The 22741-nt window shown below is 45.4% G+C and overlaps 1 protein-coding gene across 2 annotated transcripts in view; it reads left to right on the forward strand.

Moving 5' to 3' along the window:
• The window catches only part of LOC138580191 (alpha-2-macroglobulin-like), a 574708-nt gene that overhangs the window by 420511 nt on the left and 131456 nt on the right, over positions 1–22741 (forward strand). For both annotated transcript variants that reach the window (XM_069650528.1, XM_069650529.1), the window contains exon 16: positions 8271–8476. In XM_069650528.1, the coding sequence (XP_069506629.1) occupies positions 8271–8476 (206 nt within the window). The remainder of the gene's footprint in view (positions 1–8270; positions 8477–22741) is intronic.

Genomic DNA, 22741 nt, shown 5'->3' on the forward strand with positions numbered 1-22741 from the left:
AAGCGTACTCGCATTTATGGAATGGTGTGGCAGAGGTGGCTGTAAACTTACCAGCAGGTGAAGTGAGAGGTGGTTTAACTTCACTAGTGGAGGATGGCAAAGAATCTGCTTAGCAGGCCCTACAGTCAGGTCTGGGCATGTCTGTGGGACTATCTTCAGGGGAAAGAGGTCTGTGCTCTGCAGACATAATTGGCAGAGGATGTTCGCATCCGCCCCGTACAAACAGGCGAAACTTCCCGACATGCCAAGGGCATGGGGAGAATATCTTTGTGGCCAAATGTGAGGAGTCCCTGCAAAAATGTAAAGAGGCAAAGATCACATCCAAGGTGTGTAGCAGCTGACTGTAACATTGTTTGCTTCCTCCACCTTCTTCAAGCCGCTCACCTTTCACTGCTACGCCTCGCATCCCACAGGGTCATGTTCAGGCATCTTCTACCAAACAGGCCTAGGGGGTGCGGGGGGCATCAAGGACAACTTCAGGACACAAAACTTCATGTGCCTTTACATCCAAAGTGCAGGAAGTAGCTGTTATTTGTATTTGGGAACATCCATTACCAATTCAGATGCCTCCCTTTTGGCCTTACCTCCCCCTCGAGGGTCTTCAACAAGCTTTTGGCAGTGGTGGCCATATGTCTTTTGAGGGCGAAGGTTCATATTTGTCCCTACCTAGACACCTGGCTCATGGGGCCACATACCCCAGAGTTTATATCAACCAATCCCCATCACAACCCATCTGGTCTGTCCTGCCTGTTCGTTGGAGCCTTCCTAAACACCTGCTGGGGCTGGGACATTCCTCCCGATCACAAGAAGATGAACAGCTACCAGATGATCCAGCTTTTCTAGAGCCAGTCTTGTGTGCTGGCCTCCACCTTCTTGCATCTCCCGGGTCTCATGGTTTCCTGAATTCTCTTGGCACATGAGGCCCAGTTGCATGTAAGCCTACTGTAGCTTGGGGTAATCCGGTTAGCCCCGGTCACCTTCCTTCCCAGTGCAATGCGGAACACTATGGGTTAATGCGCTGACTGCATTCTGTAAATGACTGGCACATGCGGAAGTAAGCCGCACGTGGCACTGCACTGTGTCTGTTATCTTCACTGGGTCGCAGACCCTAAAGCGTTCCTGTTCCTGGCGAGCTAAATGTATGCTGCTTGTCGCACGTGACGAGTTGCGGTGTAACCACACTGTACTGATGCGAATTTCTCCATGTGGCTAATTAGTATGCAAAACACATGCACTGCTTGGCGCTCATGCGATGCCGAGTGGGTTATGCGCGCTCTTTGCCAGGGTTGACGGTCGGGTACCCAGCTATAGGTAGGCTGACATAGCTTCCATAGAGCAGGGGGATGGAAGAACGTGGGTGGTGCCCCCCTGCGTGTGCCCCAGGTCGCCGTCAGTAACTGCTCTGGCTTTCCGTTGCGGTGCTGCAATACTGCGCCTTGTCCCCCGTGCTGCTGGATTCCCCCCCCCAAGCAAGCGTGACTTATCTGCTTCAGGCGAGGGGCCTGTGAGGAAGGTTGCTGGGGCGTGGTCCCTCGTGCTGATCCCCGTTCAGGGAGCTCTCCAGGACATGTCCTCTCCTGTCGGGTGTTCAAGCACAAGCCCCGTGCTATGGATCTTCTTGTGCGCATGTGCGTGCAAGTCCCGCCCCTTTTGGGCTTGGCCCAGTAGTTCCTGGCCCAGGGAAACCTGGGTAATGTAGTTTTCAGGGCCTTTGTCCTGCAAATAGGGCAGAGAAGCCTCCTATAAGGGTGGATTCTAGTTTGTATGTTTATTCTTTGTTTGTTCATGTTTGTCCTTTGGCCCTGCCCTTCACTGGGTCCATAACAGTGAGCCCCAAGGCCTGCCCCATGACACAGAGATTTCAGTTTCGATCAGAAAGGACTTAGAGTAACACATTTACAGATGCAGAAGACTTCCCACAAATGGTGCCTGTACAATAGCATGAAGATCAGAACAAGTAGTAAGCCAGTTTGTAAGGGTGTAAAAAAAAAATAGGACATATGTCAAGGATAAAACAAAACAAACAGAAACAAAATGTATTTAAGAAAACAGGTAATTTTCAAAGGTAACAACATTAACCTAAGGGGGGAAAGTACTTCATGCTAAAGAGGAGTTCTAATTAAATATACAAAGTTACATTATTAAGCTTAACTGGAGGCAGTAGTGAGGTTAGGTAGGGATGATGGGGGAGACCGCAGGATGGGGGAGCTCCCTCTTTAGCAAGTAAGTGATGTTTCAGCCGAGCTTTGAAGAGATCCACAGATGGTCTCTCTTTGATTGTTATGGGCAGTGGGTTCCAATGGAGCAGGCCGAGTAGGGAGAAAGAAAAGAAGCAAGATGAGGCACGGGAGGGAGTGGGGGGATTGGTATGTGAGGTTCAGATACAATCAGACAGGTACCGAGGAGCAAGACCACTGGTAGCTTTTTAGACTTGGAGAGGAAACTTGAAAAGAGAGCAATTGTGCATGGCGAGCCAACCAGGATGTTGCCGGTAGGTAGAAGTGGGGGAGGACTTTCTCTAGATGGAGGAAGGTGTAGAGGGGAAGGCCAAAGAGTGGGCTTGAGCAGTAGTCTGGTTTGCTGAGCACAAGAGTGAAGATTAGATTTTTTGTAGAGTGGCTATTAAGGAAAGGGAATTTTTTACTGAATGTTGAACAACAGAGGGATTAGTAGTGACAAATTGTTGCAGTGGTAGGTCGCTCTCAAAGAGGACACCAAGATTGCACAATTTGGGTGAGGGAATCAAGAAGGTCACGTGGGAAGGAGATAGAGGGTAAGAATTGCATTACAAGCTGTGAGAAAGAGGTCTTCTGTTTTTGATGAGTTCAGCATGAGGCAGCGGAAAGCCATCTAGTGTCGAATTACAGTGAGACAGTGTGTAATCTGTTCTGAGATGGGTGAGGTGAAGGAGGGAAATGAGAAAATATTTGAGCAAAAAGGTGATAGTGAAAGCCGAAGGATGAGATATGTCTACCTATGGCAGAGGTATAGAGGGTGAAAAGCAGAGGTCCAATGACTGATCTTTAGCGGACCACAACAGCAAGAATGGTGGGCCCAGAGGTTTGTCATTTCCAAGAGTTTTTAAAGAATCGACCTTCCGGTAGGAGGTGATCCAGGCAAGAGCAGATTTGAAAAACCCAAGGCTCTGGAGAGTGAGGAGGAGAGATGAGTCATCGACGGTGCCAACAGGGGCAGGGACGTCCAAACAGAGGAGTATAGAAGTGAGTTGGGAGTGATGAATATTAGAGAGAAAGTTGGACGCACGCATGAGTGCTGTCTCGGTAGAGTGTTTACTTTGAAAGGCAGATTTAAGGGTATCTCAAAACCCATCATCAACAAGGTACTAAATGATCTGGTTGAAGAGTACCCGCTCAAGGACTTTTGAATAATGGGGAAGGAAAGAAACTGGGCGACAGTTTGCTGGGATGTTTGGGTCAACAGAGGGTTTCTTCAATAGGGGTAAGACAGTTGCAGATTTGAAGGAGTCAGGGAAGAGTCCAGAAGAGAGAGACTGAGACTAAGTCTTTGACCATTTGGAAAGCAAAAGGGTCAATACGAGTGCAAGATGGGTTCACACTGCAAAGGATGGGTGGTAATTCAATTGGAGAGGTAGGGGAGAAGTAGTCGAGCATAGAAGAGGTAGAGACGAAAGATGGTGGACAAAAGGGAGCTTGGGAAGGGAGAGAGAGAGGAGAGCTGTGAAAGTGACATGCATTTTAACGATTTTAGGGAAAAGGTAGTGAGAATAGACACTTGCAGAAAGGGATGAGGTGATGGATATTGGCTTGGAGGTGTGAGCAATGGTTAGATTAAAGTTTGCGGGGTGATTGCGAACAGAGAAGAATAGGTTTGTGAAGTAAGAGGATTTGGTAGAGTCCACTAAAGAGGTCGGGGCAGCAAAGGAATGTTTATAGGCCAGGAGTATGGAAGGTCTCCTTAATTTGCACCAGGGCATAGGTCATGGCAAATGTTTCTTTTGAGTGTTTGAATTTCAGAGGTTATTCAAGGCTTTGGATGGGGACGGGACGGTGTGAATGGGTGAACAATATAGTCCTGGTCAAATGGAGTTGAAATTCATAGTGAAAGTCAGAGAAAGCATGGTCAATGGAAGAACCATGAATGGGGGAAAGAGACAGGAGATAGATCCTAACTTCATCATCAAGGTAAGGGGCAACAGTGTCCTCCCTGACTGTCCTCTTAGTCATTGAAGAGAGTAGATGAGGAGAAGAAGGTGGAGGAGCTGACATGTAGCAAGATGTAGCAGGAAGTGAAAGTTGAGGGTGAAATGAGTCGAAGTGGTAGGTGATGCAGGAAGACTTGTTGCAGGGTAATTGGGCATTACAGAGGGCTGTGAAATAGTGACAGGAAGTGGGGGAGAGGAGCAGATGTTGTGCTGCATGCGAAGGGTATAGAAAAGGTTGGAGATCCTGGTGTGTATTGCCCCAAAAGGCCGAAAAAACAATGCTGAATGCGCATTTACTGTGCATTCGAATGGGACAAAAAAATCAAATGCCGATCATGGCGAGCGGGGGTTGGTGGGTGTACCCTGCACCCCTTTGAAGTGGAATTAAAAAACACAGGTAGGCTCGCGGGAAATCCCCCAAACCCAAGAAACGGCTGAGCCCAGAAATGTGACAAATAACTGCTTTATTAATCCAAAACTGGGATAAGCACACAGATTTCTGCAGCGTCCAAATGCACTTTCAGCTCAATACAGGCTGGTAGTGAAGGTTTATGTTGCTGTGACATCACAACCAAATGTTACATTCCTGGTCTCTAGGCGAGATGGGATTGTGTGACAGTATAGATATGTGTACATCCTATAGGGGACAAATAATCTGGTAGCTCCACCTGGCATCACCCACAGGAGGCCAGTGTGATCCTTGTCAATTTGGGAAATTTACCAGCATGTGAGCAAAATAATTGTGGGTGGGGGAAATTGCCTCAGAGTACTGCCTGTTTCCCACTAATGTTACCACTTCTCTAACTCCTCTGGTCCTGAGCAAGGACACTCTAGTCTCCAACTTCATGCTTCGTTACATTTTTTCATCTTCTGTCTTCAGTTTGATATAATATAATATGATATAGCATTTATAATGCACCTATACACAAGTGTTTGTAGGCACGAGTTGGGAACACCAGTTCCTGCTGGCCTCAGATGAATGGGCCTTGTTCCCCAGTTTCAGATCACATGTTTGGGGTCTGTAAAATGTTAGTTTCTCTGCTTGCATTTATGAAGAATGTCAGATCCCAGCCCTGACAGGTGTGTTATCTTTTCTGCTGACTCAAACACTCTCTCCCAGCGTCCCTGGCAAGATTGGGCACAGTGACTGCACTGCCAGCTCTGCTTTGCGTTTCTCAGAGAAATCAGTGTGTCAGGCCTCTCCCTGTGGTTTAAGCCATCCATTCATTTCAATGCAGCTTTGGCTTCAATTTTATTTTGAGGGCTGTTCATGGTAGTTGCTTTTAGGTGTCATTGAGCAGTTCGTGTGTACTCCTTTGCAACTAGCTGATGCCTCTATATGTGTGTTCAGCCATGTTGCCTCTTCATGATTACTTTGGTGATGTCATCCAGTTATGGTCTGTGGGGCTGCTTCAGTGGGCGGCATCTGTCATCTTGGGGGCATGCTGGGGGCATGCTGGCGGGGGCCGGGGGGGTTTGAGGCCCCCTCAACACCTTGTTTGGCATCATGGGCTTTGTGGGTTGCAGGGGTGTCCCCAGCTTCCATGACATTGGAAGCGTGGGACAATAAAGTAAAAAAGAAATTGAAAAAATAAATAAAAGAACAAAGGACCTTGTGGCACCAGCTCCAACCCACATTAGTGGGAGGGAACTGACGCTACATGGAAAGAGGGGAGTCAGCAGCACACACTGAAGTGTGCCGCCGAAAAGGTAAGTAGGCAGAAGTGGTAGGGGGATGCGGGATGCCAGGTAAAGTGATCTATGTGAGCACTGCGCTGTGTGATTTTGCAATTCGATATTTACGGGTTTGACTTTTTGCACCGCACTGTAATCAGGTAGATCCCCCGGTAGCACATGAGCATTTTATTTGTGGGGTGCAGGTGAAGGGGGTAAGGAAGAAGATGGAGAGGCCTAAGACTGATGCAGAAGTTATAGCAAGTTGAGGATGAAGACTATGAGAGAAGGGAAGGAGAAGAGTAAATAGGAGGAATGGATCGAAATCAAGATTCATGAAGGAGGGTAGAAGAAATAGTCAATTGAAGACCATGAAGAAAGGTTGCAGCCCAAGAGAGGTGGGTGAGCGGAAAGGAAATGGGTGGATAACTGACTGAGAAGACGCAGGTGTAAGTTCTGGGTTGGGATAGAACGGGGTTATAAGTAACCAAAGGACAGTTAACAGACCCAAAACAGCAATGTTGCTTGGTCCTGTGAAGTAACAGAAGCTTTGTGATTAAAAGATAGTCAGTGGGTGGAAGGATCCCTCTGTATGGAAGCAGAAGTTGGATAAAGGGTGAGCTTTGTGAAATACTGGCTCGAGCAGGGCTTCTGTCCAGAGGTCCTTCCTGGCCCCAACAGGCCCAACAAAGGAGCTGCCCTTGCTGCTATTGGTCCTTGGCTGCAGGCACCCGGGCTGGATGCCATGTGCAGACTTAATTAGGGAGGCATTGTCATATGTCCCTCTGGGAGCCAATTAAAGAACTCCAGATGTCTTCCACACTTGCAGGCAGAGTCCTGGGCGTTGTAGGCCCAGGGAACATTGTTTTGTAGGCAGGACCCTCAGATGGTGCAGAGGGTCCTCTTGCAAAGCAGGATGTGTCCAAGGAAAAGAAACATTTTTAAAAACACTTTACTGAGAAACGAATCTTTGGACTGCCACATGTCCCTATGGGAGCAAGTCACAGTATTCCAGATGGCTTACAAACTAGCAGGCATAGTTCTGCATGTTGTCAGCCTAGGGAGCTTCATTTGTATGCACGACCCTCAAATAGTGCACAGAATCCTCTGGCAAAGCAAGTAAAGAAAGACAAATGACACAAGTGTTCTTCATATGTGAAAGAAACCCCAGGAGAAGAAAGACGACCACTACCTGGTGAGAGATGCAGTAAACCCCAAACCTCAGTTATTGAGAGAAGTTACATGTGAGCAGATCCTGAAGGAGGTCAACAAGATGTAGAACAAGAGGGATGTAGGAACCCTGAGCGAACATGAACGATATGAGAAATGATGAGATGTTAAGAGAAGTATGAAAGTTGAAACATGTGTCTATTACTTGTAGTGTTAAAGAAATTGAGAGATGTAAGAGACCTAACCTTTAGAAGTTTGGAAGAAGGCTAAACTGTTTTAATACTGAAAGGTGGTAAGAAGTAGAACTATATGGAATAAATTGAATAATCCATGTTGTGAATTATGGTAGCCCATAGGCCTGTAAACATCTGGGATACTAAAGAAATCTGAGACACCAGAGTAAAGTCTTCAACTGGAGGAAAGGTTTCCAAGGCCAGAAACTATTCTTTATGACACGAGTCCCAAGAAAGATGAAAACACGGAGCCCCTGTACTGGCAGTGCTGACAATGCAGGGACACAGAGAACAAACACATAAGGTGCTAAACTCTGAAATAAATCAGGCAGCCCAAATGCATGAGGAATTGAGAGAACTACTATTTTGAGACTGAGAGGCCACTTTAAGGAGAAGAAGAAATACGGGGGGCAGTTTTAGAGAGACTGTGATCTTGATGAACAGACTCAACACCTGAAAGACCGTTGATGTGAATAAAGATGAAAGATTGCAATACATAAATCTGTTTAGCCTATTTGAGTTTAATTGAGCCAATTGCACTACACCACAGACAGCACACAAGCTGTTGCAGACAACATTCAGGTACTCAAATATTTACACACAGACTTTATGCATTAGTCAAAGTCCCCAAATAATCCACCAACCCTTGAGGATCTTGCCTGGATTCCACAACAATTGTTAATGATGGTGGCGGCAGATCAGAGCTTCAGATGTGGCTGGAAGACCCATTGCAGTTGGAGGTAAATAAGATTCCTCTACATAGCCGAAGGGAACATTATGGCTGGCAGTACATTTAATCCCTTGATGTGGTAGCAGTGGAAATTGTGGCTCAGTGAAGATTAGTATCCTAGTTGTGGCAGGACAAAGCATGTTCAGTCAGGGTGGTTCAGTACCCTAGATGGGCCCGGATGAGATGTTAAGGGGAGTGTTAGATTTGGGTCATTGATGTGGCAGTAGGAGCGTGTGGATCGACATTGCCTGACACCCAATGCTCTGTTTTTCTTTTTCAGGAGGTTGGAGGTTCCTGACTGGTGGTGCACCAGACCCTACAGGCCCGTCCTTCTTCTGGACACGTGTCAGCTCTTCTATAATAATATTAAACAGCTTATTGGCAAGGAGCTGTCTGCTTCTCGGAGTCGATATTGCTGAGGTGGCCCCAATCATGAGTTTCATCAGTGGGCAGATGGGCAGCAATGGGCAATTTGGATTTGCTGTGGTAAGGCTTAATTTCTAGAAGCTTATTGAGGTGATTCAAGTGTATTCTACTGGACTGAACATTAACACGTATCATCTCCCAACCCCTCCCATTCTCGCCCCATGTCAACCACCATCCCATGAGATGTGGCAGATTTCATGAACTCCCTGAACTGAGGCAAAGGTCAAACTATCCTTAGTTGAGGAATTACAGCGCTATATTTTGATGCACTCTTTGATGCAACATAGCACATCATTTTTCAGTAGTTTGGGAAAATCTATCTAACAGACTCATTCCTCCCACAGATTCCTCATCTTTTGAAATTGCATTTAGATGCAGTCTGGACTGGAAAAATCTTCAACGTCCACCAGGTGATGCCGTGCATCTCAGAGGTTGACTTGATCAATGCCCCTTGGTTCTCTTTCTACATCATCATCATTGCACTTCTAAAGCGCAGCTAATCACCAAAGGCATCAAGGCGCTAACATGAGAAATGAACAAAGATGGAATATCACACTTTAAGCAAATAGATAGATATAAGAGAAGCTTTAAACCGTTCAAAATCAAGCATGCTACACAGGGGTAGCGGGAGGGAATTTCACAATTTGGACCCTGCTACCGAAAAGGTGCAGCCACCACATTGTCCAGACAATAGAATGACACTGTTACTAGAAAGGAAGAGGCTGACCGCGTGACATGTTTCAGCTGATAAGGGAGAAATTTCTCCCGCAAGGGCAGATGCCCTTTTTATGATGAGTCTGATTCAAGCAGAGAGATGTGTATTTGATTTGCGCATCCGCTGGCAGCCAATGAAGGTCTCGCCGTGCTGTGGAAACATGATGGCCGTAAGGAATACCTTTGGCCAGGCGAACGGCTGAGTTCTGCATTACCTGCATTCGATTGATCAGGTAATTAGGTTGAGCTAAAAACGATTGCATTACAATAGACCAAACTCCCATTTATAAATGGAGCATGGAAGTTCATGGGAATAAATGCCAAGGTTTTCCTCAGTTTCTTCAAATTGAAGAAAGCTGCACTGCAGATCGAATGTATTTATACCTCAGAAGAGAGTGAGCTGTTAACTTTGAGGTCAACATTCTTTACCACCTTTACAGGGACTGGAAGAGGACTGGAAAAGGACCAAAAGAGCGTGGCCAAATGTCTGCGACCCGTAGTGCAGAAGAATCAGGGGGACCCAGAACCTCAGTTTTTTCCCTATTAAGTTTCAGCCCATTTTTGCTCATCCAGGGCCTCACTTCTTTCAAACACATATGCAGGCGCATTGCTGTACTGGCCAAATCGCCATCAAGGTGGAACAGAAGTTCAGTGTTGTGTGCGTATGAGAAGCCATGTAAGTGGATCAGGTGAGCAAGTGGTTGTACATAAATGTTAAAAAGCAGAGGCAAAAGGGTCGAGCCCTGAGGAACACCACATGTTACAGAAGTAGAAACAGAGTAAAAAGGGGGTAAGGAGACCGATTGCTGGCTGAAGGACAAAAGCTTTAACCCAGTCCAGGACAGATCCTGAAATACCAATCTCTTGGTGCCTGTGCAGGAGAATGCCATGATCAATTGTATGAAAGGTGGCATGCCTGCTATGCCACCCTGATCTCTAATCAATGCCAAGTGATCGAGTACTGAGATCAAGACCGACTCTGCACCCATTAAAGGGTGGAAGCCAAGTTGCTTAGGGTCTAAAATATGGTGGTCTTCCAGGTATGATCTACGTTGGGGGGTAACAATGGCTTCTAGAAGTTTCATGAACATAAGCAACAAGGAGATTTGATGATAGTTAGATGGAAAAGATGCATCCAAATTAGGTTTCTTTAGAAGTGGCAGTACCATAGCATGTTTCAGAGCAGCTGGACGGTGGCCGCAAAGCAGAGAAGAATGAACTGCCTCTCCCAAAATGACCTTCAAAGAAGATGCCATATTTTTTATTTTAATGATTTTTATTGTTAAAATATTGATTTTGATACAGATATCAACAGGTTACAGACTTTGAATAAAACAAGAACAACAGAGAAATGACATAGTAATTGATTTTGATCCTTTGTAATAGTATTTCTATAAGGCTAAATCATTTGTTAAATTCACTTGCGAATGTAATATGAACTATAATAGATATAAACCGCATTAATATAACATGTAGTTTAGAATTAATTATATCACAGGTCTGCAACGAGTGATTTATATATAGTGAAAATAGAGATTTGGGGGGAGACGTACAGGGAGACAGACTAGAGACATATAAGGATAAGGAGGGAAGAGGATAGGGGGGGAATGGGTATATTGGGTTATTTCATCAAAATAATCTAATCATTTCAAACATTATCAAGTTCTAGCATTTTTGAATAAGTATGGCAATATGAATAATGATGCTAATATAAGAATGTAAATTTATGTACCATGAGCAGTTGCATTAAAACAGTTAAGATACCTGGTGAAAAAATACCATTTAGCATTATATTTAGGAATTGTGTTGTGATTATTGGCCATGCACATCTCTAGTTTATGAGTGTTACAAATGGTGTTCCACCAGATTTTGGTGGAAAGTAAACTAGAGTCTTTCCAGTTAGCCGTAATACATTTTAAAGCTATACAGATGAATAAGTCATAAAGTCTTGCAGAGTCAGATGGGAAATAAGTTGTAATGGCTATACTTCCTAAAAATATGTTAACAAAGGAAAAGGGCACATCAACACAGAAGATACATTTAAGAAGCTTCCAGATTTCCTGCCAAAATTTAACAGTAAATGAACATTCAAAAAACATATGCATATACGTGGCGGGAGATATACCACATGACCAACATTTAGCATTATAATTCGGATTAGACTTAGCCAATTTGGCTGGAGTAATAAATGCTCTGTGCATGAAGAAATAATAGTGTTGTGATATATTTGCTGATACCGATATTTGTTTGATTTTAGCAAACAGACGATGCCATATTTCATCTTCAAACATGAAGCCCAAATCAAGTTCCCATTTCAGACGTATAGGGCAAATCTTAAAATTTGAGGTGAGCATATTGTAAATTTTTGAGGCTCGAAATTCACCACCTGTGGTAAGGTGCATTAGTCTAAGGGCATCAGGAGTAAGAATTTCATTTGAAAATTGGGCAAGTGCATCAAGGCAGCAATTCTCCACCACTTTTAACATTACTAAGAAAGACTTTCAATTTTATAACAACTTAATTAATTCCTGCCATATTTTTTAAAGCTAGACGAGGGTGCTGGAGATGCTGATTTAAGGTGTAATAGGATCAGGACCACGTCAGAAGGATCAGTGTAACTGAAAGTGATCAAGAAAAAGATATTCACTGCATCATCCTTCAAGGTGGTATTAGAGGCTGACGGGCAAAGGTGATCTAAAACTGAAATGCCGGCTCTAATTTTCTGAAATGCCAGAAGTGATGTCATCCGTACATAATATACCTGGATCCTGCAAAGGGTTACATTAACAAAACAAAAAAGAACAAAGGAAAAAAAAAACGTTATTTTGTCAAAGCGAATTACCACAAAGTAATTCACTTTGATAAAACAAAATAGAAACCTGGAGCTCCATCCCCCCTCTCTCCCACCTTTCCGTAGTTCCTTCTTTCTGCGGTCAACCAAGTCACGTTTTTCTGAGATCAGCCATGCAGTGTAACCACGCAAATCAGGCTTTAGGGCCTGTAAGCACTGTCTCCGCTTGTTAAGATGGATTTCTGAACTCTGACCTGGTGGGAAGAGGTTCAGGAGTCCAACCTAGTGAGTGTGGAGATGAAGAATAGATTCCCACTATTCGAGGAGGGTCTCCACTTGAGGGCAGAGTCAATTCCAAGAGTTGAGAATAGTTTGGTAGTTCGCACTAGCAGTGGAAAAGGAGAGGGGCCTTCAGGGGCCACTTGTGCGTAAAAATGGATGGAGGCGCTATGGGCCACCGGTTAGTGTTGCAATGACTCACCGACCCCCAGCACACTCCGGACCAAACTTCGGCAGTCGAGTCCACTTCGGTTGCAGGTTCAAGTGCAGCAATTTGGCGGCTCTGCAGCTTTCAGCGACGAAGATACAGCGATGATTCCCAAACGGGACAGTGGTGATTTCTCCGCTCCTGGTGGATCGATCAGGCCAGTTTCACTGCAGCAGGCGTCAGAGGCAAGAGGGGCCCTAGTGTTGGTTATGCCTCACTTCCTGCTGTTCCCCTGAAGAATAGATCTGGGCAACACTAAGTGGCTCATTTTCATCGAACCGTAACATCAATGAAAGACGTAAAAGCCTTGTCTAGTTTCATCTCCTGTAAACCCTGTTCTATTTATAGTTCATCTAGAAATTGGCATAGGGATGGATGTGATTGCATAAAAGATCTTGATGTCTAGTTGTGCCAACCTTGAACACTGTTATTAGTTATTTTAAATCTTGCTAACAACAGAGGTGCAGCAGTTCCAAAACTCTGTTGTGAGTTGAGGTGCTGTAAACTACTGGCTTCTTGAAACCCTCTCTCTATATGTGTCCGCAAAATAGTTAAGATTGTTGTCAGTTGTTCATTTTGAACGAAGAAATCTGTTTTAATTAGTTTATTGTAATAATGTATTCCATTCTCTAACAGCACAAAGGCATGTATTTTTTCAGTTCATGTGCTTCTGTTGGATTTATAGCATATCTTCTCGATAATCCATAAAGCTGCATTTTACGCCATAGATTTTGCACCCACCTGTCTGTTTCTCTGAAAATACATACAATTGCCGGTTTGGCAGCAATTGGAAAGTCCATAATAAATATGTTGGGTTCTTGCTCACCCACTAATTCTTTTATTCTTCCAAATAATTCTTCCTCGTGACGAAGCCTTGTCACGTCGAACACAACCAATTAAACGCGTGCGTGCTCGCTCATGCGCAAAGGGTTTTTGCCGCGTTCACGGCAGAAAGAGAAAGTAAGAATAAGGAAAAGTATCCTGTTCTCTTGGCTCTGTGTCCCTCATTTCTGCGCTGCAGCGCGTAGAGGCCTAGAAAGGGGGATTAAGATTCACATCTGCAGGAGGATGAGAAATCTGGCGATAAAGGTGGGATTCCTACACCTCCTCACTTAGAAAAGAAAGAAGAAAAAAATACAGCATTTGGTGAGCATCCTGGTCTCTTTAACAAAAGGTGTGCACTGAAGGGTGCCTGACTACAGCAACATGTCTGCGAATGAGGAGAGCGAGAGAGGCAGAGACGGGCAAGTGAGACGTCTGATGATGAAGGGCCCAGTGCAGCTGCATTTCGTTGACCAGGACCCTTCAATATGGGTGATCAACAAGCCCTGGGACCGAGATGGGAGAGATGACTCTGAAGATTTGAGAATTACATGCCAGCTTACGACAAAAAGGCTCCAGACAAGTTTGCCATGAGATTACTTATCAACCTGGTTGGTGATGAAGTTGAGGATCTCATCCCCACGTTCTGGCCTGAAGAAGTTAAGACTTAGGAAGTGCTCAAGGAGGCTTTGTGTGCATACTTTGACATTCAGCACAACATAGCACATGAAAGACACACTTTCATCACTGCCTGTCAAATGACTGGTGAGTCCATGGATGCATTTGTGACTCGATTGCACAAGTTGGTGGCTCATTGTGACTTTAATAAATTCTCAAATGATGAGGCCATCAGGTTAAGGATCATCGGAGGGTGGTTATCATCCATCTTTAGGAACAAATTGCTCTGTGATCCATTTCCCCTTTCCACCATTCTACAAAGGGCACAGACAGAAGCAAGATCAGACTCACAAGCTACCCAGATGGAGACCAGCAGGGGGTAGGTGAAAGAGCAAGCCTATTACATCAGTCAAGGCGGGAGAAGCAACAACGGAGGTAACGCCCTGTCAATAAGAAATGGTACCACCGGAAAGTGCTACAGGTGTGGTCTGCATTTTCCCCATGAAGAAGGAACACAATGCCCTGCTTTTGGACAAAAGTTCACCAACTGCAGATGGGAAAACCATATGGCGAGAGTATGCAATGCGCTGCTGAACAGAACGCAAGGAGGTGGTCCTCGTGTGACTAGACCGGAGTACAATCCACGTGTTCAAGGGCCCAGAAGAGACACTGAACTGATGTCCATGCTTCCCATTTTTCATCAAGCCCGAGGCATCCATGAACACGTCATTGATCCAGACAGAAGCAGACAGAAAATCTGACATCTGGGAGGTTTTCAGCAGTCATTATTGACTGTTATAACAAGACACACTCTCTCAGACATTTTCTCCTCTAACTTGCTTTATAGTCTATTTGGATGATGCAACATCTTTATGCAAAGGACTACCTTGGTCAGAGTATCCTTCTGATAGGGCCCCTTCGTTAGAGAAAAAACATTCCTCAACTATCATTGGATGATCTGGTGTACACCAAGCCCAGATTAGCATAGCTGTCATCCACAATTTTCTCTGATGCATGAAATTGATAAGCTTATTTTAGACTTGGCTGGACACAACTAAGACAGTGTTCAACCCCTGACAAGAACACCTTCATCACATCAATGTCTACTCCTTATCTGATTGACAAGGTCCTGTCAAGTTAGTTTAGTGCTTAACACTCTTAGAGCAGATCTTATGTCTGCCAAAATAATACAGCTGGTCTCTTAGAACAGTTTGCATGACACTCTTTGTACACTTTTCAATAAGACCATAGATAAATGTATCTATAATTCCCTTACTTTATCTGTCCTTATCACAATCTTGTCTGCCTTTCCTGCCAACTTCCATTTTTATCCTGACAAACCTAATTACCTCGCTGTGAAGTGCTGCCGAATACTGTCTCCAATGTATCAGCCCCTGGTGCTTGTCCGAAAACGTTTGGCATGGGTCATAGTCCTCCACACCTGGCTTATGCCTGGAAACCATTTTGCACTTGAGTATCTATTTTGAAATATATTTTTGTCTGACACTGTATTTTGCTTCAGGGAGCTATTATTTAATTAATTAAGCATCTCTCACTTTGTATCCTTGTGCATTTATAATGTATCCTTATGCACTTATGATATATGTGTGATATTTAAAGCACCCTTTAGTTCCTGGGCTATCCCAGTCCAAATGTGCACAGTGTCATATACACTTTTTACTTTTAATAAAGGCAAACTAAACCTGATTTCTGCAATGATGATTGGGAGAGTGAATTTATTGGATATGCCTGTTATGTTATCTATATTCAGTTGAGGGAGGAGGGGTTGACACCCCTATACATTTCCCCTCTCTGGTCGATATTCGACCAGTGTTCAATATTCAACCACTAAACCCAGTGTCCACCCATTTGCAGTGTACCTATGCATCCCTATCTCAGTCATCCCCATCAATGCAATGCTGTATCTCAACATAGGAGGCCTCTTCTAAAGAATCAATAGTGTCTCCAACCATATTGTATTCTCCTAACCTAAGATACATATGTATCTATTTTCTGTCAAACGATTATGGCATATGTTTTGCCCTCTTTTAGTCCTTGTATGTATGTATCCCCAAACAGTAACTTGGTTTGCTCCCATCTGGCTACAACCCCTGTTACCCAATTAAACATTAAAATGACATGCACAGCAAGTGATTTCGGCCACCACGAGAATTGGGAGAGATCATTCGAACATTTAGTCATTCCTTGAGGGAACCCACCAGCCCATTTTCTACTGTTCCTTCCACTTGCAACATTTGTATTCATATATATATATACATTTTCTTCTTCCTCCCACCCATAGCACTTCCTTGGTCCCTGCCCTCTCCCCATGAGCATTCAGTTTTGTCTTCATCTTATTTGTCTTCCATCTGCACATCTGCCACCCGATTCTTTAATCTCCTTATTCCAAATTCAAGGACTTTCTCAATTTAGTCCATACTTTATTTTTGACACCCTTTTACAACACATAAGCGAGAAGAGCCTTGGTCAGCCACGTTCAACAGATCACTGGGCGGTCACTGTCACCTCCACCAGAGCAAGAGAGAAGCCAACATGAATATACATACATGATGAATGATTCAGTGACTGCCTCAGCAGGAGACATTGACATTCAATTGGGTCAACACCCTGCCAAATTCAGCATCGACACAGGAGCCACCCTGAACATCATGTTCATATTCGAATTTTGCAAGATGGCACCACATCCGCTGGATCTGGAACCGTCAGAACATAAAGGTATTTCAGTGGGCCACCTGAGAGCCAGTTCGGAACCATGGAAAGTTCTCAGTGCAACTGAACTCCAAAGGGAGACAAGCCATGACGGAGTTGCATGTTCTTCAAGGAGAAGTGCCGGGAAGCAATTTGTTAGGCCAACCCACGGCCCTTGAAATGAAGATTGCTGCTATGATGTACACAATGTTGCATGGAGTCTCAGTGATGCAACGATTTCCAGAACTATTCAAAGGAATTGGGTGCTTGACCCAGTCACCCTTCAGGTAGATGGATCATTACCTCCAGTGGTGCAACGCCCCCCGGCGGATACCTATTCACCTGCAACCGGAAGTAGAGAAAGAGATGCAGTTCCTGTTAAGGGAGGACATCATAGAACATGCTGTGGATCATTTGAAAGGATTCACCTGTGTGTGGGCATGTGCCAGGCCAACAAAGCAATTCAACGAGAGAGACACCCGTTCATGCATCTAGATGACATGATTAGCATAGTAAATGGAGCAAAGGTATTAACAAAACTTGATCTATATAAAGGGGACCACCAAATACGGCTAGATGAACAATCATGCTACATAACCACATTTGCAACCCACAAAGGTCTGTTTAGGTATAAGTGGTTAAGCTTTGGGATATCGTTGGCTGCCGAAATCTTCTAGGAGAGCATTAGGAGGGTCATTTGGTACATCAAGAATTGTTTCAACTACAGCGACGATATTTTGGCTTTCGGAATAAGTCTTGAACAACGTGATCTGGTGTTATATCAGGTGTTCCTAGCTCTCTATCAGACAGGGCTAATTCACAAGAAAAATCTCAAGTTCTTCAGACATGTGTTTTCGCAAGAGGTGATGAGCCCTGATCCTGGGAAAGTAACCGCGATCGAAAACATTTACCGCCGCAAGATGTGAGCGAGGAAAGATCATTTTTGGGGATGGCAAGCTATTGCAGCAGATACTTAAAATATGTTGCGACCATAAGTGCACCGTTAAGAGAACTCCCCAAGCAAGGGAAGGAGTTTCAGTGGGACTGATCCTGTGAAAAGGCATTTGCACAGATCAAAAAGTCATTGGATCTGCCGAATGCATGGCCTATTTTGACCCGGCTAAATGCACTGAACTAACGGTGGACGCAAGCCTGGTAGGTCTGGGGGTCATTTTGGCACAGCACAAGCCTGTCAGAGACAGTTCAAGGGCCAAAGTCGCTTATGCATTCACATGTCTGACAGATGTCGAAAGAAAATGCTCACAGCCATAAAAAGAAGGGTTGGCAGTCGTGTGAGCGTGTGAGCACTTCCAGGTGTTTCTGTTGGGAAAATCATTCACAGTTGAACTGGAGACTTCTAGCTCTTTAAGATGAGTAGCAATACCCTGGAGATGGATGGGGATGCAGATTGTAATCAAACATCAATAATTCAGACGACAGAAATAGCTTGGCAAAAGGTTTGTCTGTTTTAATGTAAGTAAAACAGGGAGTACAACGAACATCAGCAATCGTTCGATACTCAACTCTCAATCATTTCATAACAAGCTGGGTTCTTAAACCCTAAAATGGTCATAGCTGACGTACTGACCTGCGCCATTACCAATGTCATCCTACGTGGCAAACTTCTAAAACCTATCTGGAAGCGGGGATGATTGGCTCTAAGTGAATAACTAAGCATAGGTGTTATATCTGTATAGAGTAATGAGGAGAAATAATTGGATACTTCACATCAGGTGGGGAAACTAAGCCCTCCCTTTAAAATGGCCACTATGTACGTCATTATATGTATGATGTCCCATTAGCTACACAAACTATAGGACTCCAACTCTGTGGTCCTCTACAATTGGTTGGCTACTAACCCCCGTCAATATCTTTCCACCTACGTGAGCAGCATGCAGACTGAACAACCAGGTGTGGGTGAGCTTGTCTTGATACTAGCTTCCCACCAATTAAAAGAACACTCCATCATCACCTCAATGTCAATTAGTGTTTGAAGTTGGCCTTGAGTCTGTACTCTTCTCTGGGATATTTTAAGGAGTATGGGTACTGTCTGGCTTCCGTGCGTAGGTGTGATCACCTCATGTGTCCAGCTTTCTCCCATCACGTGACTGGACACCTCGATTTGAGCCTTTTTGTGTATTTGATTTTATTTCCCAGTAGCCAGCACCATCTTCCCTGAGTTGGACATTGTATTCTGGGCGTGGGCCATTCCTGAGATGCTGAAATCAGACAATGGGCCTCCATTTACCAGTCTGGAGTTTGTTTGATTCATGAGCCACATGGGCATACACCACCGGAGAAAATCACACCGTTGTGGCCGCAAGCCAATGGGATGATGGAGAAGTTTATGGGGAGCTTCACGAAAGTGTTGCAACAAAACAAGCTTAGTTAGATGTCGCTGAATCAAGCGGTGTGCAGCATGCTGCAGGATTACCGGAACTCACCACATGGAACAACGGGAAGATGCCCGTCAGAGTTGGTGTTTCAAAGAAAAGTGAAGATGAGTGAAGACGAGATTGCCCCATAGGGAAGAGCTCTGGGAAACCGACCTCATGACATCACAGGCCATGAACACCATGAGGAAAGCAGGAACAGAAGTCAGAGTCAAGATTTGATCCTGGTCATCTAGTCATCATGCAGATCAAAGGATCCATGGTGACAGCCCGATACCCGAGCAGGGTGATCACACAAAATGTCACAATTCCGGCTCTACCGAGAAGGAGAGAAGGTGCTCGAGGATGTTGAGAGTGTTGAAGAAAGATCATCAAGAAAGACCAGAAAATTAGGTGGTGTCAACAGAGAAAGGGCAGCATGGGCAGATGTCGATTCTATTTTGATCGAAGGGCGAGATGTTGTGTCCAGCGCAGTCACGGTTAACTTGATGTGACGAGAAGCATCGTCATGCTGGATATAGCCAATTAAATGCACGCACGCGCACTTGAGCATGCTCAAAGGGGTTTGGCCGTGTTTGCGGCAGACAGAGAAAGTAAGAATAAAGAAAAGTATTCTGTTCTCTTGGCTTTGTGTCCCTCATTTCTGCGCTGCTGTGCAAAAGGCCCAGAATGGGGGATTAAGATTCACATATGCAGGGGGATGTGAACATTTTGTTGTATTTTTTGGGCAGTAGTGAATAGACTAATGGCACCAGGTGACTGTGTACAATAACATGGATTGTGTAAAGGTGGAAAAGTTGCTTTGAGCAGCATTTGAAAGTCCCATCCATCTGCCACTGGGAGCTATTTTTAAGGTGTTGAAAGTTTTTCATTTCTTGAAAAAATTATAATTCTGTTCTGCTCATCAATGATTGTCACATTGAAAAAATACATATTGGTTTATAAAAAAAATTATACAAAAATACAAACATTACAATTAATCTAATATCATTAACATTTTGTCATGCCTGCAAGGGGTCTCCCCGGTCACGTCCCGTCACCCAATCACACGACCACCCCCGTCCATTTACCTTTCTCCCGGGGCTCGCGCAGGCAACCCAGTTTGGCTCGCGCGCTGTCAAGGCAATCACCACATGCCTGTCAGTCGCGCTTACGACCGTTTCTCCATTGGCAGTTGCCATGGAGATTAGGCAGCCGCTCGAGCGGTAGCACAAGGCTCTCGCACCATGGTGGCCCGGTCACGTGACTTGATTACGCGATCACGTGACCCTGATTTACGGTCAAGTGACTCCGTTCAGTGTCACGTGACCAGGAAGTAATGATATTTAAACGGTGCAGTGCCTAGACACCACGCTTCACAGCTGTATTCCTCGGAGTCTCTGTCTGGCTGATTTACCCGTGCTACTCACCCGGCTTCCTCGAATCCTGCTCTTGTTTTTTGGACTCCTTGTGGATCACGTTTGGCTACGGCGACATTGGCTCTTCTATTCATCACGGCTCCTGACCTCGGACTGAATCACGGACTTCCTCTGCTCCTTGTTTCCTATTGATACGGACAGCTCTCTCTGGCTACAGACCTAATTTTGTTCAACGGATTCCTCTTGGCTTTCCCGGATTGCCTCTCTGCACTAACTGGTCACACTCCTCCTGGTGGCTATCATCGGACTAATTGAGGCCCTTCCTCCACTACTACTCTCTCCAGTTGGAGACGGATATTTTTGGGTCCAGAAGGGGTTCCTTGTCTGCGTGAGTCCCGGAACCATTCCCCTCTTAGGTCCAACATCCATTACATCAAAGACCCCGGTAAGGCTTGAACTCTTCTCTGTTACATATACATGTAGTACCTGCCTGCTTGAATTATAACCATTGCCTTTTTTCACAGCTGCCTTGGGGTTCCTAGTACTTCGGTTCCGGCGTTGGATTCTTTCTCCACCTGTGGCCTCAAGGGTTGCACAGGGAGTGATAAGCGATTCTCCCTGTGCGGCACTTGGGGACGGAGGTCTCCTATATCTTCACGACTCTCAACACTTAACAGACTGTGAAGCCTGTCGTGTAAGATATGGAGGGTGCCGCTGAAGACCCCCTGGCCGCTGTCATTCAAGCACTTACGTTACTACGGGCTGACATGGTGGCTGCTAATACAGCAGTCCATCAACGCCTCGACCTGTTACAGAGCGCCCAACATCCCTTACCCGCGGATCCAGAGCTTGGTGACGCCATACCTGCATCCGTATCCCTTGCACACCCGCTCCCGACTCCCCCGGTTCCTGTTCCGTTGGTCTTGCCCTCTCCTTTTCCTTTGGCTGCCCCCGAAAAGTTCCATGGGGACCCTAGGAAATTTAGGACATTCCTCAATCAATGCAAATTGCACTTTTTGTGTCGACCCTTTGCCTTTCCTGACCCTACCACCAAGGCGGCATTCACTCTATCTCACCTCGCTGGCACGGCTGCTGCCTGGGCTAACCCATTGTTAGAGACCGATCATCCTGCCCTCTATGATTTTGACCAGTTGATATCAGAAATGTCCAGGGTATTCGACACCCGATATAAAGCCCAATCCCATGATTTAGAATTGCTAGACCTGTCCCAGGGTAAGAGTTCCCTCATTGAGTACATCACACGATTCAATCAACTAGCAGCTGAGACCTCATGGCCCGAGAGTAAAAAATCGGTTGTCTTCTATAGGGGGCTAAACAATCCCATGAAGGACGCTTTAGCTGTGGTTCCATCCCTACCAGTCCAGTTCCCCGCGCTGGTGGATTTGGCTCTTCAAGTGGACGCACGACGCTCTGAACGCAGGGCTGAGGCTGGGTTTTCCCAGTCTACCAGTTCTGCTGCCTCATCGCCTTACTCTGAGTCCACCAGTGAGCCTATGCAAATCGGGGGTGTTAGGAGTCCCATCACTTCAAGGGAAAGGGAGCGCAGAAGGGCCGAGAACGCCTGTTTTTACTGCGGCTTGGGGGGCCATTTAGTAAAGGAATGTCCTCGAAAACCCAAATCTAGGAAACCGGATTTTCGTCCAGCTCGATCCTAGATACGGGGGTAGGATCGAGTTCTCCATGTTCTTCCCCGCATCTTGCTCCATCGTTTGGGCGACTCAGGCCGATTCAAGTAGAAGCCACCTTACAGCCTGCCCCTGGTATCGTTCATTCCGTACAGATCACTATTGATTCCGGGGCCTCCGGAAACTATATTGATATCATCCTGGCCCAAACACTGAACCTACCTCTGATCAACAAGCCCCGACCCGAACCGGTTCAAGCAGTCGATGGGACGGAGCTCGTGTCTGGTCCCATTAAGCAACAGACTGCTCCTCTTCTCCTAACCATCCATTCAGTCCATAAAGAAACCCTCCACTTTGACCTAATATCCATGCCCCAGTTTGGGATCATTGTAGGTATTCCCTGGTTACGGGAACACAACCCGCATATCGATTGGGGTACGGGACATGTACACTTCGAATCCGAACTATGTCAGAACTTCTGCCTACCTGTGGATAGGGAGATTAACACCCCAGCATTGGCTCTTGGTGCGGTTGCCCAACTATCAATATTGGGTGACGTAGTACCCCCTGCCTCACACATAGTGGGTTTAGTCACCAATCGCATACCTGAGGTTTATCAAGATTACAGCATGTTATTTGATCAGGGCTCCTCCGAGGTACTCCCTCCTCACCGCCCATATGATTGCCCGATTGACTTGGTTCCCGGGGCCGTGGTACCGTTGGGCCGCATCTATTCTTTATCCCTGTTGGAGGAACAGACTCTTAAAGAGTACATTGATAAAGCGCT

This window comes from Ambystoma mexicanum, chromosome 3p (genome assembly GCF_040938575.1).
Source record: "Ambystoma mexicanum isolate Mex_15411 chromosome 3p, UKY_AmexF1_1, whole genome shotgun sequence".
NCBI lineage: Eukaryota > Metazoa > Chordata > Amphibia > Caudata > Ambystomatidae > Ambystoma > Ambystoma mexicanum.